The sequence below is a fragment of the Syngnathoides biaculeatus genome, chromosome 6 (genome assembly GCF_019802595.1).
Source record: "Syngnathoides biaculeatus isolate LvHL_M chromosome 6, ASM1980259v1, whole genome shotgun sequence".
Taxonomy (NCBI): Eukaryota; Metazoa; Chordata; class Actinopteri; order Syngnathiformes; family Syngnathidae; genus Syngnathoides; species Syngnathoides biaculeatus.
The window spans coordinates 26,848,438-26,863,956 of NC_084645.1; the positions used below are offsets into that span (position 1 = coordinate 26,848,438).

At 42.2% G+C, this 15,519-nt stretch overlaps 1 protein-coding gene across 2 annotated transcripts in view; it reads left to right on the plus strand.

Annotated features, from left to right (window-relative positions):
• The window catches only part of nell2a (neural EGFL like 2a), a 109,504-nt gene that overhangs the window by 70,154 nt on the left and 23,831 nt on the right, over window positions 1-15,519 (plus strand). For both annotated transcript variants that reach the window (XM_061822997.1, XM_061822998.1), the window contains 2 exons: window positions 6,011-6,133; window positions 7,703-7,798. In XM_061822997.1, the coding sequence (XP_061678981.1) occupies window positions 6,011-6,133; window positions 7,703-7,798 (219 nt within the window). The remainder of the gene's footprint in view (window positions 1-6,010; window positions 6,134-7,702; window positions 7,799-15,519) is intronic.

Below are 15,519 nucleotides of genomic sequence, written 5' to 3' on the forward strand. Positions count from 1 at the left end.
GGATTTTCTTCGCAGTTTCTCAGGCGGTCCGACTGCGCTGTTTATTTTACGCGTTAGACCGCCTGCGTTGTGGCGACATCATTGATTCACATCCCGGCTGGACGTTGACCGGACCGGATGTTTTTTTTCTACTCTGCCCAGAAGCAGCGGTCAGATGTCAGCGAGGAAAAACAACCCTTTCCTCTTATACTGAAGGTCGTCGGTACTCTTCTTCATCTTTTACTCCCAAAATGAGATTTGTGGGTAATTCATGAAAGGTGAAGGCTTGGGTTTGATTGTTGTTGAAGCAAGCTGTCCAGAGGTGTGCATACTGGAGCGCTCAGGTTGTGTGTCCTTGTTTAATCCCAAGATAACCTGACATGCTTCCTTCCATGAGGCGCAGCCTCTGACTGATTGATGGCCGGGTGACGGCAGGAAGGATTTTAGGATGCAGCAATTGTCATTGCAATGTACAGTAACGTAATGTACTGTAAGTGGAAAAGGGGCGAGCAATTATCCATCCATGCATTTTCTTAGCCGCTTATCCTCACGAGGATCGTGGGAATGCTGGGCCGGGATCGAACCCGGGTCCCCAGAACTGTGAGGCCAAGGCTTTACCAGCAGACCCACCGTGCCGACTTATGATTTATTTTATTAGATAAAGATTCCTCGCATCGCCCGATCACGTATCGGGAAAAATACATTTAAAAATGGCCATGTTTATTGAGCAAATAAAATTGCATCATCGAAGAGCGGAAGACATTTTAAACAGTTTTGATTGGTTGATAATTTGTAGAAATAAAAGACCCATGTTGAGGCTGACCAATACCATTGATTTTTGTGGGGGAAAAAAAATCTAAAATTGACAAGATTGGATGGAGAAGGTTTCCGGCCAATGCCAGTTATATGTAAAAATTTATTTTAAATATTTTTGGGCTAGTACGTTCATATTTATATTTGTATTGACTTTATATAGTATCTATTTGTATCATTCTGTCATTGTGTTATTTTTAAAAGTCCATTTAAATTGTTATTAATCTTTTGTTTCATAATTTAAAATTAATCAATCAATCAGTACTTTTTAAAAATAAAATGAAATATAAATGATCAATGAATGAAACAAATTAGAGTTGCAGTCACAATCACACCTCGGGGCAATTTAGACTGTCTAATTAAGGTTGGGAGGATTTTGGGATGGGGGAGGAAACCGGAGTCCCCGGAGAACATGCAAACTCCGCACAGGCGGGTCCGGGATTAAACCCGGGACCTCAGAACTTTGAGGCCAACGCTTTCCTGCTGAGCGGCCGGTGATCAAATAAATGGGATATAAAATTAATATAAAGTCAGAATTGGGTACTTAACTACAGGGTAGGTGTCACTCGATGGCAGTACAGTGAAAAGTCGGTTCTCAAACTAATCGGTTTTCGAAGGAAAATTTTGTGATTTTTTTTTTTTTTTCGAACAAAAATCGGTACTCGAACGCCTGTGAGAAAACACGGGAATTAACGTCGCGCGCGGCCCGACCAGGTGACCCACGACGCGTGTTGTGATTGTGTATAACGCAGCCTCTGTACGCAGACGTGGGAAATATCGATTGGGCTTTTCGAACAAATCGATTCTCGAACCGCCTTCTGGAACGGATTGCGGTCGAGAACCGCGATTGTACTGTACTTCCAAAGGGCTGTCAGTTAAAGATTAGAGTGGAGTGTTTTGTCTAGGACGGCTCAAGGTTGCTGTTTTTGTCAGAGGATGGAGTGAGTCAAGCAGGACAAGATGGATTCCCGCTGACTGACTGTACATAATTGATTGTTTGTCTGTCTACGCCTTGAGAAGGGAGAGCCGTAGCTGGGGAACAAATACTTCACCTGGCGGTGCCCTTTGAGCAGACGTGTAATATCCCCAAATTCCGAAGTAACCCAAAACACTGAAGTCAAGGGAGGGGAAACACTCTGCATGCAACACTGCCGCGGTCGGTTCAAAAGGAGGCAGGGCAGATGTGACCTTGGAGAGGTAAAAAAAAACAAAACAAAACACTCCTCTCCTCTCCCCTGTGCACTCCAATTTACACTACAGCGGTTGACTTTTCTTTATTCTGGAAAATCAGGGACAGATTGAAAATGAAGAAAATGGATTAAAGGATTGTGATATTACGAGAATGTCATTTTTGGAGAGGAAAATATTGTGCTTGAGGTATTGTAATTACATTGTCGCGTTTCGGAGAAAGAAAGTAGTTGCCACATGATGATGTAGTTTTTACATTGTGGTATTTTTTTTTCTACAGCTGGAAATGCTGCAGCCTTAGAGAAGGTGGGAGGAATAATGAACAGTTTGAAATATAAGTCTGTGTTAGCACAAAAAAATGTCGTGATAGCCTACTAGAGCAGATTAAACATATTTATGGTTTATCAGAAACCCTTTAAATTGTGCCAAGGGGCCTCCGTTTGGGATGCATTTGAATTTGGACACGTTACTAAAGGGGTGTGCAAACTTGTGCAACTACGTTATTTGTTTATTTTGATTGTTTTGTGTTAACTTTCCCACTCAAAACGGTTACAAATGTTTCAGTTGAGCCACATCGGTAATAGGTGGCAAAAAACCTGACATTTAGACAAGGGTGTGTAGACTTTTTATATGCGCTGTAAGTCAAAATGTCCCATAGTGTATCACTAACCTCTGTAAAAAGTGTGAATTACAGCATGAGCTTATTACACGATCATACCCGTTGCTATAATAATGACTGCAGTGCTGAATGGTAGTCAAATATTACAGTACCGGCGGACCTTTCACGAGTTTGCCTTTACGAAGGTCACGGAAAGTCCTCGACGCAGACTTCCAACCCGCTAAGCGCGTCCTTATCTCCGAAAGCGATATTTGCGGAAATCTTCCCGGCAGAGCCTCCCCCTCCTACTTTTGCGCGTCTCGGAGGTGCGTCGACGTGCGTCCGTTCAGGGGCAAGTGAAGGATGTGCATTCAAAGAGGCTCTTTATCACTCGAGGAGAAGGGGTTGAAAATGCTTTTACACTTTTGTTAATGCTTTACTTTTTTGGGGGGGTCCGAAGATAAGCTTTTCAGATGAAGGCACCGCGGCGGGGATTAGAAAGACGGGAGAAATCTCACCTTGTGAGCAAACACGGCCGAGGCCCCGGAGGATAAGGCTTCATTAAGTGGGTGCACATTGTTTCTTTCTTGCGTAAAGAGCCGCAGTATTCCTCCAGCTGCTGCGAACAGACTGAAAATTAAGGTGTGGTTTTTTTTTGGGGGGGGGTAACTGCGATTTTACTGCTGTGTCAGCGGATTAGAATGTATAAATGTCGCAAATCTTTGCCTTTATGGTCAAACGTCGTTATTTCGCTCGGCCAAATCGACGCTACGCGTACATGTTTAGTATACGAGCGCCGCTACTTCATCTCCCCGTTCTCGGCGTCTCATTTATAGCCCACTGGAGGCAACTTTATAAACGATGTTCCTTTTGCTGTTGAGAAATCAAGTGCAGGACTCCTTAATCGTTAAAATATTTATAAGAAGCCGCCGCGGGCGACAACTAAACAAGATTACTTTGCGTGAGGCCATCTGCAGCCCTTAACTTTAAAACGCTACACTGAGTTTCACTAAGACTAGCTTGATATACTTCATTTTAAAGTTTTATACCTGGATGTTTATTTACTTGTGGGATCGTTTACTATAGTAGCCCTGTTAGAAACTGCAGCCTAATTAATCAGCAACTTAAAGGTCAAGTGTCATGTCTATAAACATTCTAAAATAGATATTGCGATGAAAAATACATATGACATTATTCACTTCGATATCCATACGAAAAAATAAATATGAGCGGGGAGTGCGTCATCCATGCGCAAAGTTGCGGAAGTCTCATTCGACATCCAAGTGGACACCGGGACATTCGCCATTGAAAACATGCTGAGCCGCCTACGATGGGACACGAAAGCTCTTTTTAAAGAAGAGAACATCTCACGCTCGAGTGAAGTGACCGGGGCAATGTTACCCTAGCGTTTCGAGCCATATTTAGATGATATGCGGATCACTTCTAACTGACAACAGACTCACAGACAGTGTGTATGAGCCAGCCCGGCCGAAGCCGTGCCTCTCGTCCGAAGCCGTGCTCGGCGCCGATGGGTACATCGACGCATTTAACACCCTTGACTTAAGTGCGCGGATCTTTTTTTACATTCTGAGAGGATGACGTCCCCCACACCCCCACACCCCCCCCCCCAAACTATTATTTTTTTTAGTAGCTGTATACACACCTATCTGTCATCTGGAACCCACCAAGCTCACGTCCTTTGCACCTGTGCAATCCATTTTTCACGACGAACCGGGTCTATTTGAAAAGTGTTCAAACAATATCCAGCAATACAACGGGCCGGCATTTTGGCTAACACAAAGGAACAAAGGGGTACGTTCCAGCAGGTAAATCTAGTAGAAACATATGAGAACGCTTGAGTGGGCGTCTGCCACTAACGTCACTTCCTGCTTCTTCTCGAAAACAAATCCCTCGAGAGGATTTTCATGCCGGGAGTAACAAAAAGGCATATACGTCAAAATTATGGTTCGTGGTGGAAAAAAATGGATGGGTCCATTCTGGCGTTTTTTTTTTTTTTTTTCATTAATAACAAACTAAAAAACAGGCATTTCATGACAGTGGCACTTTAAGTAGCTGTAATCATCTTTAATATGAAGGACAGGAACATGCCTGTCAACTGTAAAGCTGACACTTGTTTAAAAACTGAATGTGAGATTTTGTTTTCCAATTTTGACATGGCACCAAGAGACCCAAATGGCATCAATGTACAATTCTTAGTTCTTCAATGAGCCCCACGCACATCACGTGTTTGTCGTAGTTAATATTGAACAGGTTTATCGACCCCAACTGTTTCCCCAGCGAATAGGGGAAGAGGAAAAAAACACTCTTAACATTGTCTACAGCACAGTACAAATGCTCAGGATAAAATATTGTAGCTAATAATCGTGCCTTCTCTGACTTTGATCGGAAAAAGGTAGCTGAGGTGAAATTTGTCTCGATTATTGTTATGCGTGTTCCTGGCTTTAAATGCTCACGGCTCTGACTTTATATAACGAGTTGTATTACCGTAATTCCCGGCCAACAGAGCGCACCTGGTTATAAGCCTCACCCAGTACATTTGTAAAGGAAATTCCATTTGGTACATACATACGCCGCAGCCACGTAAAAGCCGCATTGAAACCGACATTGAAACACAAGATATTTACAAAGAAAGACGGCACACAGAGAGTTTAATGCTAGTGCCGCCGCGCTTACGCTTGCGCCGCCACGCTAATGCTTGCGCAGCACTAACAGGGCCAGTTTAAAAAAAAAAAAAAAACACACCGGTAAAAATCACTGCGAAACGGCAGTAACACGCTAGCGCAGCGCTAACAGAGCCGGACAGGTAAAAGTAACTTCCTCGGCACATATATTCCACCGGTCTCACTCTCGCCTTTTCCGCTTGAGTGCCCCCTTGCGGCTGTTAGAAAAAAAAAAGCACAAATTAGCTTCATCACCACATAAACCGCAGGGTTGAAAATGTGTGGAAAAAGTTGGGGGCTTATAGGCCGGAAATTACGATAAATTTGAAAGTACTGTATACCCCCCCCCCCCGCCCCAAAAGACATTATTTTCTATAGACAAATGCAAACGGTTGGGATTTTGCATTAAACACTTGTCTTGACAGATACGTGCTTGTGCAAACGTACTATGTAAACACATCCACATTTAGGAGCCATTGGCTCGTTGAGGAAACGATAAAAGAGACCAAATATCTTCATTGATCATTAGCGCACATTAAGAAGTCCATTTACGCCTGATCCATCATTCTGTCAGGTTCCAAACAATAACAACAAATTGAAAGATCACGTTGCAAAAGATGCAAATGACTCATCCACCAGTGTTACTAATGTCTCTTTGCTTTACTCAAGAGTCATTAAGTGCAGCGTTGCTCGTTACGTTTGCTCGCGTGAAGGAAAACACGATTTGTAAAGTCTTTTGTGTCCTTCCCAGAGCACGACGAGTGCCTGAGCGGCCTGCACGACTGCGACGAGAACGCTTTGTGCTTCAACATGGTCGGAGGACACAGCTGCTCGTGCAAGCCGGGTTACGCCGGCAACGGAACCGTCTGCAAAGGTACGGGGGATCGTGACGTCCCCGCAAGCCTCACGCTTCTCTTAATGGACTGCGTACTCACTCTTGGGGAAAAAGATGTGATTGAAAATGGCTTTATAGAGCTCGTGCACGTGACGTCACCATTTCCACGGCGCCATATTGCCGGTCCAAAAGAGCTGCTCGACAGTGTGGGAGACATTAAACCGGAACAGAATATTCACAATGCCCGAGACCTGTTGTGCTGTTGGTTGTTAGACGAGACAGATATTCAAAGAGGTCATTCTATGGAACACCAGCTGAAAAGATGAGAATAGATCGGTGGATTTTGGCAATTAAACGCGATGGATGGTGCCCAAGCAAAATACACACACACCTGTGTTGCGATCGCTTCTTTCCAGGTAGGAATTATTCTTCTCAATCTCAAATTCCCGAGAAGTACTTATAAGGCCAAGTTTGCTCATTTGCGAACAATGCGTTAAAAAACAAAAACAAAAAAAAAACTGGGCGTCGTCTCCAACGTATACGGAAGAATTTTGCGGCCACACTTCGGTAAACATCTCCCTGACAGATGTTTTTTTTTTTTTTTTTTTTTTTTTAATATGCATTGTTCTCAAATGAGCCCAATGTATATTTAAAAAAAGAAAATAAATCGGTCGCACAGAGGTTTACCTAGGTGGCCGCAACACGCTTCAGGGATGGACACGTATGGAGGCTGAAGCCGTCTGTCAGGGAGAGGTTTACCAAAGTTTAACGTGTGGCCGCAACACGCTTCCATGTTGTCTTTTTTTTATTTTCCCAATCATACTTAATTAAATGCAAGTTTGTGTAAAACCAGGGGTCATTTATTTAAATATTGGTATTTGTATTGAAAAAATCTGAGTGGCTCCATCACTATGTGGGATTTATTCTTGATTGAGAACAGATCCAGCAGGGAAGTATTTGTACGCATCCAGAGTTTTATACGCTTTCAAACTTTTCCGTGTAAATCTCGACGACTTACTCACCAGATCCATGTATATATCCAGTTGTCCAAGACAAGCGGAAGTGAATTAACAGTCCAACGTCGTGCTATCAGACGTATTTCCGTGTCGTCTCCAACCGACTTAGCATTGAGCAATGCTTTTCTAGACCGGCAATATGGCGACGTACACAAAAGTCACATGATTTTATGACGTAAGTGCACGAGCTCTATATATAGGAAGAAAAAATTAAGACTTACAAAGATACAAAAATAATAATAACCATCACAATAAATAGAAGGATGTTACACTGTGACACTCATCCCAAATGAAGTTTTAATATTTTTTGATCTGAGCTAGCGGCACGTGGCGTCGATATTATCCGCGTCATCGTCATTGTGGACGCACATTGACAAACCGCTTAAGCGTGCATGATGAACTCGTTTGCGTGAACCTGAGCGAGACGCGTCCGTCCAAGGAAATAATATCATGAATCACGTGGAGGAATGAACTCTTATTCCGTATGCTGCTGGTCTAATTGCATAGTTAATGGTCATTCATCTCGGTGAGTGATGGCACGTTTTTTTTTCCTCCCCCCTCCACACCCCACCCCCTTTTGCTCTTGCTTCAGCTATGTGTAACGGGTTGTGCCAGAATGGGGGGATGTGCCTGTCGCCCAACAACTGCGCCTGCCCGCAAGGATTCACTGGCAAGAGATGTGAAACAGGTGAGATTGGAAAAAAAAAAAAACATTGTTTTTTTTTTTTTTAATATGATTCTGGACTTAAATTCACTCCACCAATGGTGGGGAGATGTGACCTGTGCGTGAATCCATGAAATAATCGTCAAACCGTGACGCCGCGCTATATAGCGTACGCAACAAAGTGGCACAATTTAGCTTGGCTCATCTGTCCTACTTTCCTGTACTGATACTCTCCTACTTCCTAAGCGCATTAAAATTTCAATGTTTGATATCTATAAAGTTAGTCGGACCACTTCCAGATAGTTTTGGAACAATTAAAGTAAAAACAACATTCAGGGTGACTGTCATGGAGTGATGTTTTTTTTTAAGAAAAGGCACCGAATTTAGCTGAAAATGAATTAAATGTTATCCTTTAAAAATTACATTTCGTGGCATGGACAATATTTCTAGTTTAAGATCAACTGAACCGGGTCACCGCATTAATTAAATTACTCACCTTGATTTAACATTTTTCTTTTTGCAATATGGCAATTTTTCTTTTTGCAGTATGGCAAGGGCAATTTGAACACTCTAAATTAAGCAGCTCATTTCATCTATGTTGAAATGAGATTTTACGGAGAAAAAAAAAATTTTTGGTTCACATTTTGAGGGTATCATTCAGAGTAAAATTCACGTCAGTGTCACAGAGTGAGAAGTTTATCGGGGACGGGATCCTCGTGAAGTACAATATACGGTGATGCCTTGGCTCTCGACCACAATCCGTTCCAGAAAAGGGTTCAAAAAATGAATTGTTCGAAAACCGAATCAATGTTTCCCTTTACAATGAATGGAAAAAGAAATAATGAGTTCCAAGCCTAAAAAATTTGGCTTTTTAAAGCATTTTTTTAGCCTTTCCTGATAATAAACTGCAAAGTAGAAATACATGTATTGTTTAAATACTTTATATAATAAAATCATTTAAGAAATATATTTATTTTTTGTTGAAAATGTATGCTTTAGTAGTAGAGTACACGAGGATGGGAGTGCTTTGCTGTATCTGTAGCGACTTGGCCCATGACATTTCCGTTTTTTTTTTTTCGGGGGGCGTTCGAATGGACAATAACAAAACGCGTCGTGGTTGTGTCAGCTGGTCTGGCCGCGCGCAATATGTTATTTCAGGGTTTTGTTGGGTAGTTTCGAGTACCGATTTTCGTCTGAAAACAGAAGCAAATAAATCTCGAAATTTTTGTTCGAAAACCGAATTGTTTGAAAATGGGGACGTTCAAGAACTGAGGCTTTACTGTGCATGAAAATTTTTTGGGGGGAGGGAGGATTATACGGTATGGGAGGTATAAAGTACGATTATCATTTAATGCAACGTTAAACAAGATATGTTTGATTTTATAACCGGTAAGGATGTGAGACACCAGTGGCCCCTAAGAATAAAGAAACGCTCTTAAAAAATAAACTGCTCATAACTGTTTGCAATGATACGCATGTTCAAGCATTCCATCACGTTTTTGCATTCATTTAGTATAGACTTGATGTGTCCCCTGGTAGGGGAAGGTTCCCCCGCCCCTGCACTAAACACTTGATGAATAAATGCACGCGCTTATTGGCCATTCATCTGGATGCGTGCGTGCGCCTACATCCCTCCGTGAGTAATGGCCTTGTAGTTTCTTTATTGCCACGATGGAGAATTTCCACTGCACACGCAGCAGTATGGGAATTACTCTATATCGCGTATTAATCAGGGTTGGCTCCATCATCGTGGACTCTAAAGTCCCATCACGGCCGGATGCATCATATCTATCCGGGAATTTAGGAGGGAACTCCACAAAAAGTATACCGTAATTCCCGGCCAACAGAGCGCACCTGCTTATAAGCCTCACCGAGTACTTTTGTAAAGGAAATACCATTTGGTACATACATAGGCCGTAGCCAATTAAAAGCCGTAAGTGCCCACGTTGAAACCGTTATTGAAACACGAGATATTTACAAAGAAAGATGGTACACAGAGAATTTAACGCTAGCGCCGCCACGCTAATGCTAATGGCGCCGCGGTAACAGGGCCGGTTAAAAAAAAATACATACTGGCAAAAATCACTGAGACACAGTTGTAACACGCTTGTGCAGCGCTAACAGGGCCGAACCGATACAAGTCACTTCCTCGGCACATATATTCCACCGGGCTCACTCTTACCTTTTCCGCTCGAGTGCCCCCTTGCAGCCGTTAGAAAAAAATGCACAAATTAGCTGCATCACCGCATAAACCACAGGGTTGAAAGCGTGTGAAAAAAGTCGCGTTTTATAGGCTGGATATTACGGTACATGGGTTTATACACACGCTCCATATTAGCACTGCACAGCAGCAATTAGAATTGCACTAATGTGCAAAGTTCTTGTTGGAATGGTCGTACTCCAATCCTACAGCTGACGTTAAAAGCATATTTCAATGTGGAAAATGTTCACCGTGGTATCATTTTGGTTGCAATGTACAACCGTTCTGACATATTTCTTTTAGAAGTTACAGACACGTGGTGGACCAATTTGAATACGTGGTTACGTGGCACAGGAAGGCATGTGCATTATCATTCATGTTTTTTTCCACATGATTACTACACAGTATCTCTTGGCACAATTTGAGCATTTTCACTTCGGGGATTACTCAGTTTTGTTGGCAGTGGTTAAGACATAAATAGCTGTGTGTGCCGTAATTTCTGGTCTATAAGCCCCACCTGATTATAAACCTCACCCAGTGCATTTTTAAAGGAAAAAACATTTTGTACGTACATAAGCTGCACCTGTCTATAAGCCGCATGTGCCCACATTGAAACATGAGATATTTACAAAGAAAGGCGATACACAGAAAAAGTTTTCAATTTTTTTAAATAATATACCTTAGCTTTTCTTTCCAATCAGTGCCTGTGAGGCGGCAGTAACAATGCAGCAATACGGTAGTAACGCAGCACTGACAGGGCTGGGTAAAAAAAAACATACATAAGTCACTGAGACGCGGCACCAACACGGTTCAGGCCACCTGCTTTTATTACCTCTGAAAGCTTTTTTCGTCTTTTTACATTGCTCCGGTTCTTCCCGCTGCCGTTTCCGGCGTCTCACCGTGGAGTCATTTATGCCAAGTTCACGTGCAGCAGCTCTGTTTGCTTTTAACTTGAAAACTGCGCCATATGCATTTCCTCTTGCATTTTCCACGACGAGGGTCTGTTCATGCTAATTTTAAAGCGTCATTGCATAAGCCGCAGGGTTGAAAGCGTGTGACAAAAGTCGCAGCTTATAGTCCAAAAATACACTGATAAACTAATTTAATTTAATTTAATTTAATTTAATTTACACTTTTATGAGGAACTGTACAGTTCTTAACTGTAATTATGACTTTACTACTGCTTTAGAGTGAGCTAGTGACTGATGACTGAGTATTCTGACTATTGTCAGGGATGAGAATGACCAATTTGGAAAAACACTGAAAATGTCTGCCTAGGGGGGGTTTAAAGGAGGGTGCGCCCCCCTTTGGGCACAAATTTTGAAATGTTAAATGGTGACCTCTGGTTACTTCTAACAGTGTAAATAGAGGGCAATCATAAGATTTTGAAAACTTAAAATATGAGCCCAAACAACCAAAATAATTTTGGCGAACCTCAGACATAAAAATGCAGACGGAGTGAAATTTACATCAAATAGGCTGCTGCGCTTACAAGTTATACTTCAGAAATAAGTACACAAGTAATTTGTATGGATATATGCGTACGTATATCAATAAGTTATAACTATCCCGTAGTAAACAGAATGCTTCTCGATGAAATGTTAACATCAGAGTGAAAATACCGACGAAATACCACCAAAATGCTGCCAGAAATCGGAATGTTGACGTTATTATAGACACCAATTTTAATGCATACAGATAGCCAATAGATGGTGGCGGCCGGTCTTGATCACTGCCTCGCCCCGCGTCAAGCCGTACCCCACCCCCCCAAAAAAAAAATTCTCAACGTATTTACACGTTTCACAAAAATGACAATTTCAGATGAAAAAACTCGGAAAATTCCCACCCGTATTGCACATATTTTGGTTCCGTTGCCGCTGCAGGAAGAGAACTCAAAGCCACCGTAAAGGTATTTAGTGCTGAGGGTCAAAAGGAACGGACACCCCCCCCGGCCACGCTTGTATATTGGAGGGCAGGCCACTATTTGCGGGAAATGCACAACCAAAACCGCCATCCATCGTAACTCTGTGACCGAGCATCCCCTCAGAAACTTAAGCGTGTTTTTTTTTTTTTTTATGTCCGTGCGGAGGCAAGAATCTCATCTCGGCGGTTGCGTCTAATCAGCAGCTTTCTCATATCCCATTTCAACCTCTGCCGGAACGTCCTTCAAGAGACAAACGGCCGCCCTAATAGAAAGTCAAGTCGTGACGTTTTCCCTCTGCACTTGAGTGAAGGGAAGCGGGCTTTTCGGCCCCGTTCATTGGTTCAGGTATTGATTGCACATAAAGGTCCTTTTTTTTTTTTTTTTTTTTTTTACAATACATTCCTTTTTTTTTTACTGCCCGTCTTAAAGTAAATGAATTTCCTCCCGTTGCTGCTCTGAGGAAGAAGACGCTCGAGAGGGGCTGTCTTTGTCCTTTCTTTATTTAGCTCTGTTTGCACTTGATGAGCCGTCCTTCAAATGTCCAATTCTGCTCTTTGTGCCGCACTTTTGTTGATGATAATTCTTTTGACGCGATGGCTAATTAATTTACATCACTCAGTTATAGAATGCTTTGGTTCATAAGGGTATAATTTTCAGCCACTTTACAGCGGTCACTCTGCACTTACGTACACTCGGGGGTAAATATTGTGCTTTCTATTTGACATCCTTATTAACGTGTAGTTACACACCTTACACGCTGGAGCGTTTAGCAACACATCACCCAAGTGGTCATTTTAACGTCTTGTAAATCAGCGTCGACAGTTTGGCCCGGCGGTACTGGGACGGATGGTGGAGTTGTCGTTCTGATGATTTTGCCTGGAAAAAACAACAACACTGCACTTCACAAAAATATTGAGCGTACCATTTCGAGGTTAGAACCATTTTGTCGGCAGCTCCCAAAGTACTTGAACGTTTCAGTTGTTTTGTTTTGACCGGCCTCTGTACAATGCAGGTAAAAGGTCCACACACCCCTTTCCAGGTGTTTGTGATATACAGTATGAAACAAGACCAAAAAAAAAAAATCATTTCAAAACTTTTTTTCACCATCAATGGAACCTTTTTGAAGTGTTTTGCTTCTGACGGAGCTAAAGCTAAAGTCAAGGTAATTATGAACAGTTGTAAAATCCAGTCATCCATCCATCCATCTTCTTCGCCACTTATCCTCACAAGGGTCGCGAGAGGGCTAGAGCCTATCCCAGCTGTCAACGGGCAGGAGGCCGGGTACACCCTAAACAGGTTGCCAGCCAATCGCAGGGCACATCGAGACAAACACCTACACAAACAATCACACCTCGGGGCAATTTAGAGTGTCCAATTAATGTTGCATGTTTTTTGGGATCTGGGAGGAAACTGGGGTGCCCGGAGAAAACCCACACAGGAACGGGGAGAACATGCAAACTCCACACAGCTGGATCCGGGATTGAACCCGGGACCTCAGAACTGTGAGGCCAACGCTTTCCAAGTGATCCACCATGCCGCTAAACGCAGTCATTGTTGGCACAAAATTTCCAGCCATCCGCTTGAAAGGGAAAAAAAATGTCAGCAAAAGCCAACTAGAGCAGCAGAGATGCATTTGGCATTAATCAGAGGCCCTTTAAATGGTAGTCATGTGCTGAAAGGATGACTACTGAACTTAGCCACATCTCATATTGTAAGAGGGTGTGCACACTTGCGCAACCCCATTATGGGTTTTTTTTTCATGCAGTGTTGGTTGTAGAAATCATTTTGAAATTATTTAATGATTTGCTCCGCAAAAACCTTACATTTGAACTGGGGTGTGTAGACTTTTTATAGCCACTATCACTCTGAGTCAAAAGATAATGAATTTGTTTTGGTAGCTACCAATATTAAATTGAAGGAGATGATGCTAAAAGATAGATAGATAGATAGATAGATAGATAGATAGATAGATAGATAGATAGATAGATAGATAGATAGATAGATAGATAGATAGATAGATAGATAGATAGATAGATAGATAGATAGATAGATAGATAGATAGATAGATGATAGATAGATAGATAGATAGATAGATAGATAGATAGATATATAGATAGATAGATAGATAGATAGATAGATAGATAGATAGATAGATAGATAGATAGATAGATAGATAGATAGATGATAGATAGATAGATAGATAGATAATAGATAGATAGATAGATAGATAGATTATCTTACAAAACACATTGGATGGACCCAAAGCATACTGGAAGAGCAACTGGGGACTTTATGAAGGAAAATAAGTGCAACATTCGTCCATCCCAAGTCAGGAAGAGAAAATGATTTTCCCTTTGAAGGCAGAAAGCTTGAAAAACGAGCCGAAAGTGACGGTTGAAGAGAAGTCATGCAGTGGTGAAAAAGTTTGTGAAGGCCCAGCGAGGCATCGCCACGGAGGAAAACTTGCAATTAGTTGATGTTCACAGGCTCCAAACTTCAAGCCGTCATCAACTACAAACGCTTTCCATCCGAGTTTTAAAAGGTACTGATCATTTTTTCATTTTTGCACCAACGTCAGTTTTTCCAAATAACGTTTGAGCCCCTGAAAATAGACGAATTGTGCCCGACATAAATTGCCTGATGCTCCTAAATAACTTTTGAAATCGCTGAAAGTCTGCACTTCAATCGTGTCTTGTTTTTGCTTTCACATTCCCCTGAAAGTATTTGACAGCGTTCTTTATAATGCAAGATCAAAAATCGCATTTTGGCATTTTAGACCGTTCATAATACAGCTTGTACGTCTGTAACAACAACTGTAATCTCGACCGTAATTCCCGGCCTACAGAGCGCATCTGGTTGTAAGCCTCTGCACACAGAAAGAGTTTAACGCTAAACTCTTTCTGTGTACCGAGGTTTATAAACAGGTGCGCTAACGCTAGCGGTGCATCACCACATAAACCACAAGGTTGAAAGCTGTGAAAAAAGTTCCGCCTTGTAGGCCGGAAATTACGGTATGTGTACGTGTGTGTACATAGCTAGAGCTGAGCTAGCATTAAACTCTTTCTGTGTACCGAGGCTTTAAACCAGGTGCACTAACGCTAGCCCCGTGCTAATGTTAGCACGGTGTTAGGATTAAACTCCTTCTGTGTACCAAGGCTTTTAGCCAGGTGCGCTAACGCTAGCGCCGTGCTAACGCTAGCAGTGCATCACCACATAAACCACAGGGTTGAAAGCTCTGAAAAAAGTTCCAGCTTGTAGGCTGCAAATTATGGTACGTGGGCACACGTGTGCATACATAGCTTGCGCAGCGCTAACGTTAAACTCTTTCTGTGTACCGAGGCTGATAACCAGGTCCGCTAATGCTAGCGCCACGCTAATGCTAGGGCGGTATCACCGCATAAACCGCAGGGTTGAAAGCTGTGAAAAAAGTACCGGCTTGTAGGCGTCCATGTATACATATACTTTTTTTTTTTTACAAACTTCCAGAAAATAGGTCTATAAACTAAAATTAAAAATTTGCTTTTAAAGAGGCTTAAGCGTTTGGTGCCCGAGGTGACGTTTGCCCGTGCAACAGGTTGCTTGTACATCTTTTAACCTGAAGTTCATCCAAGTCGGCTTTGT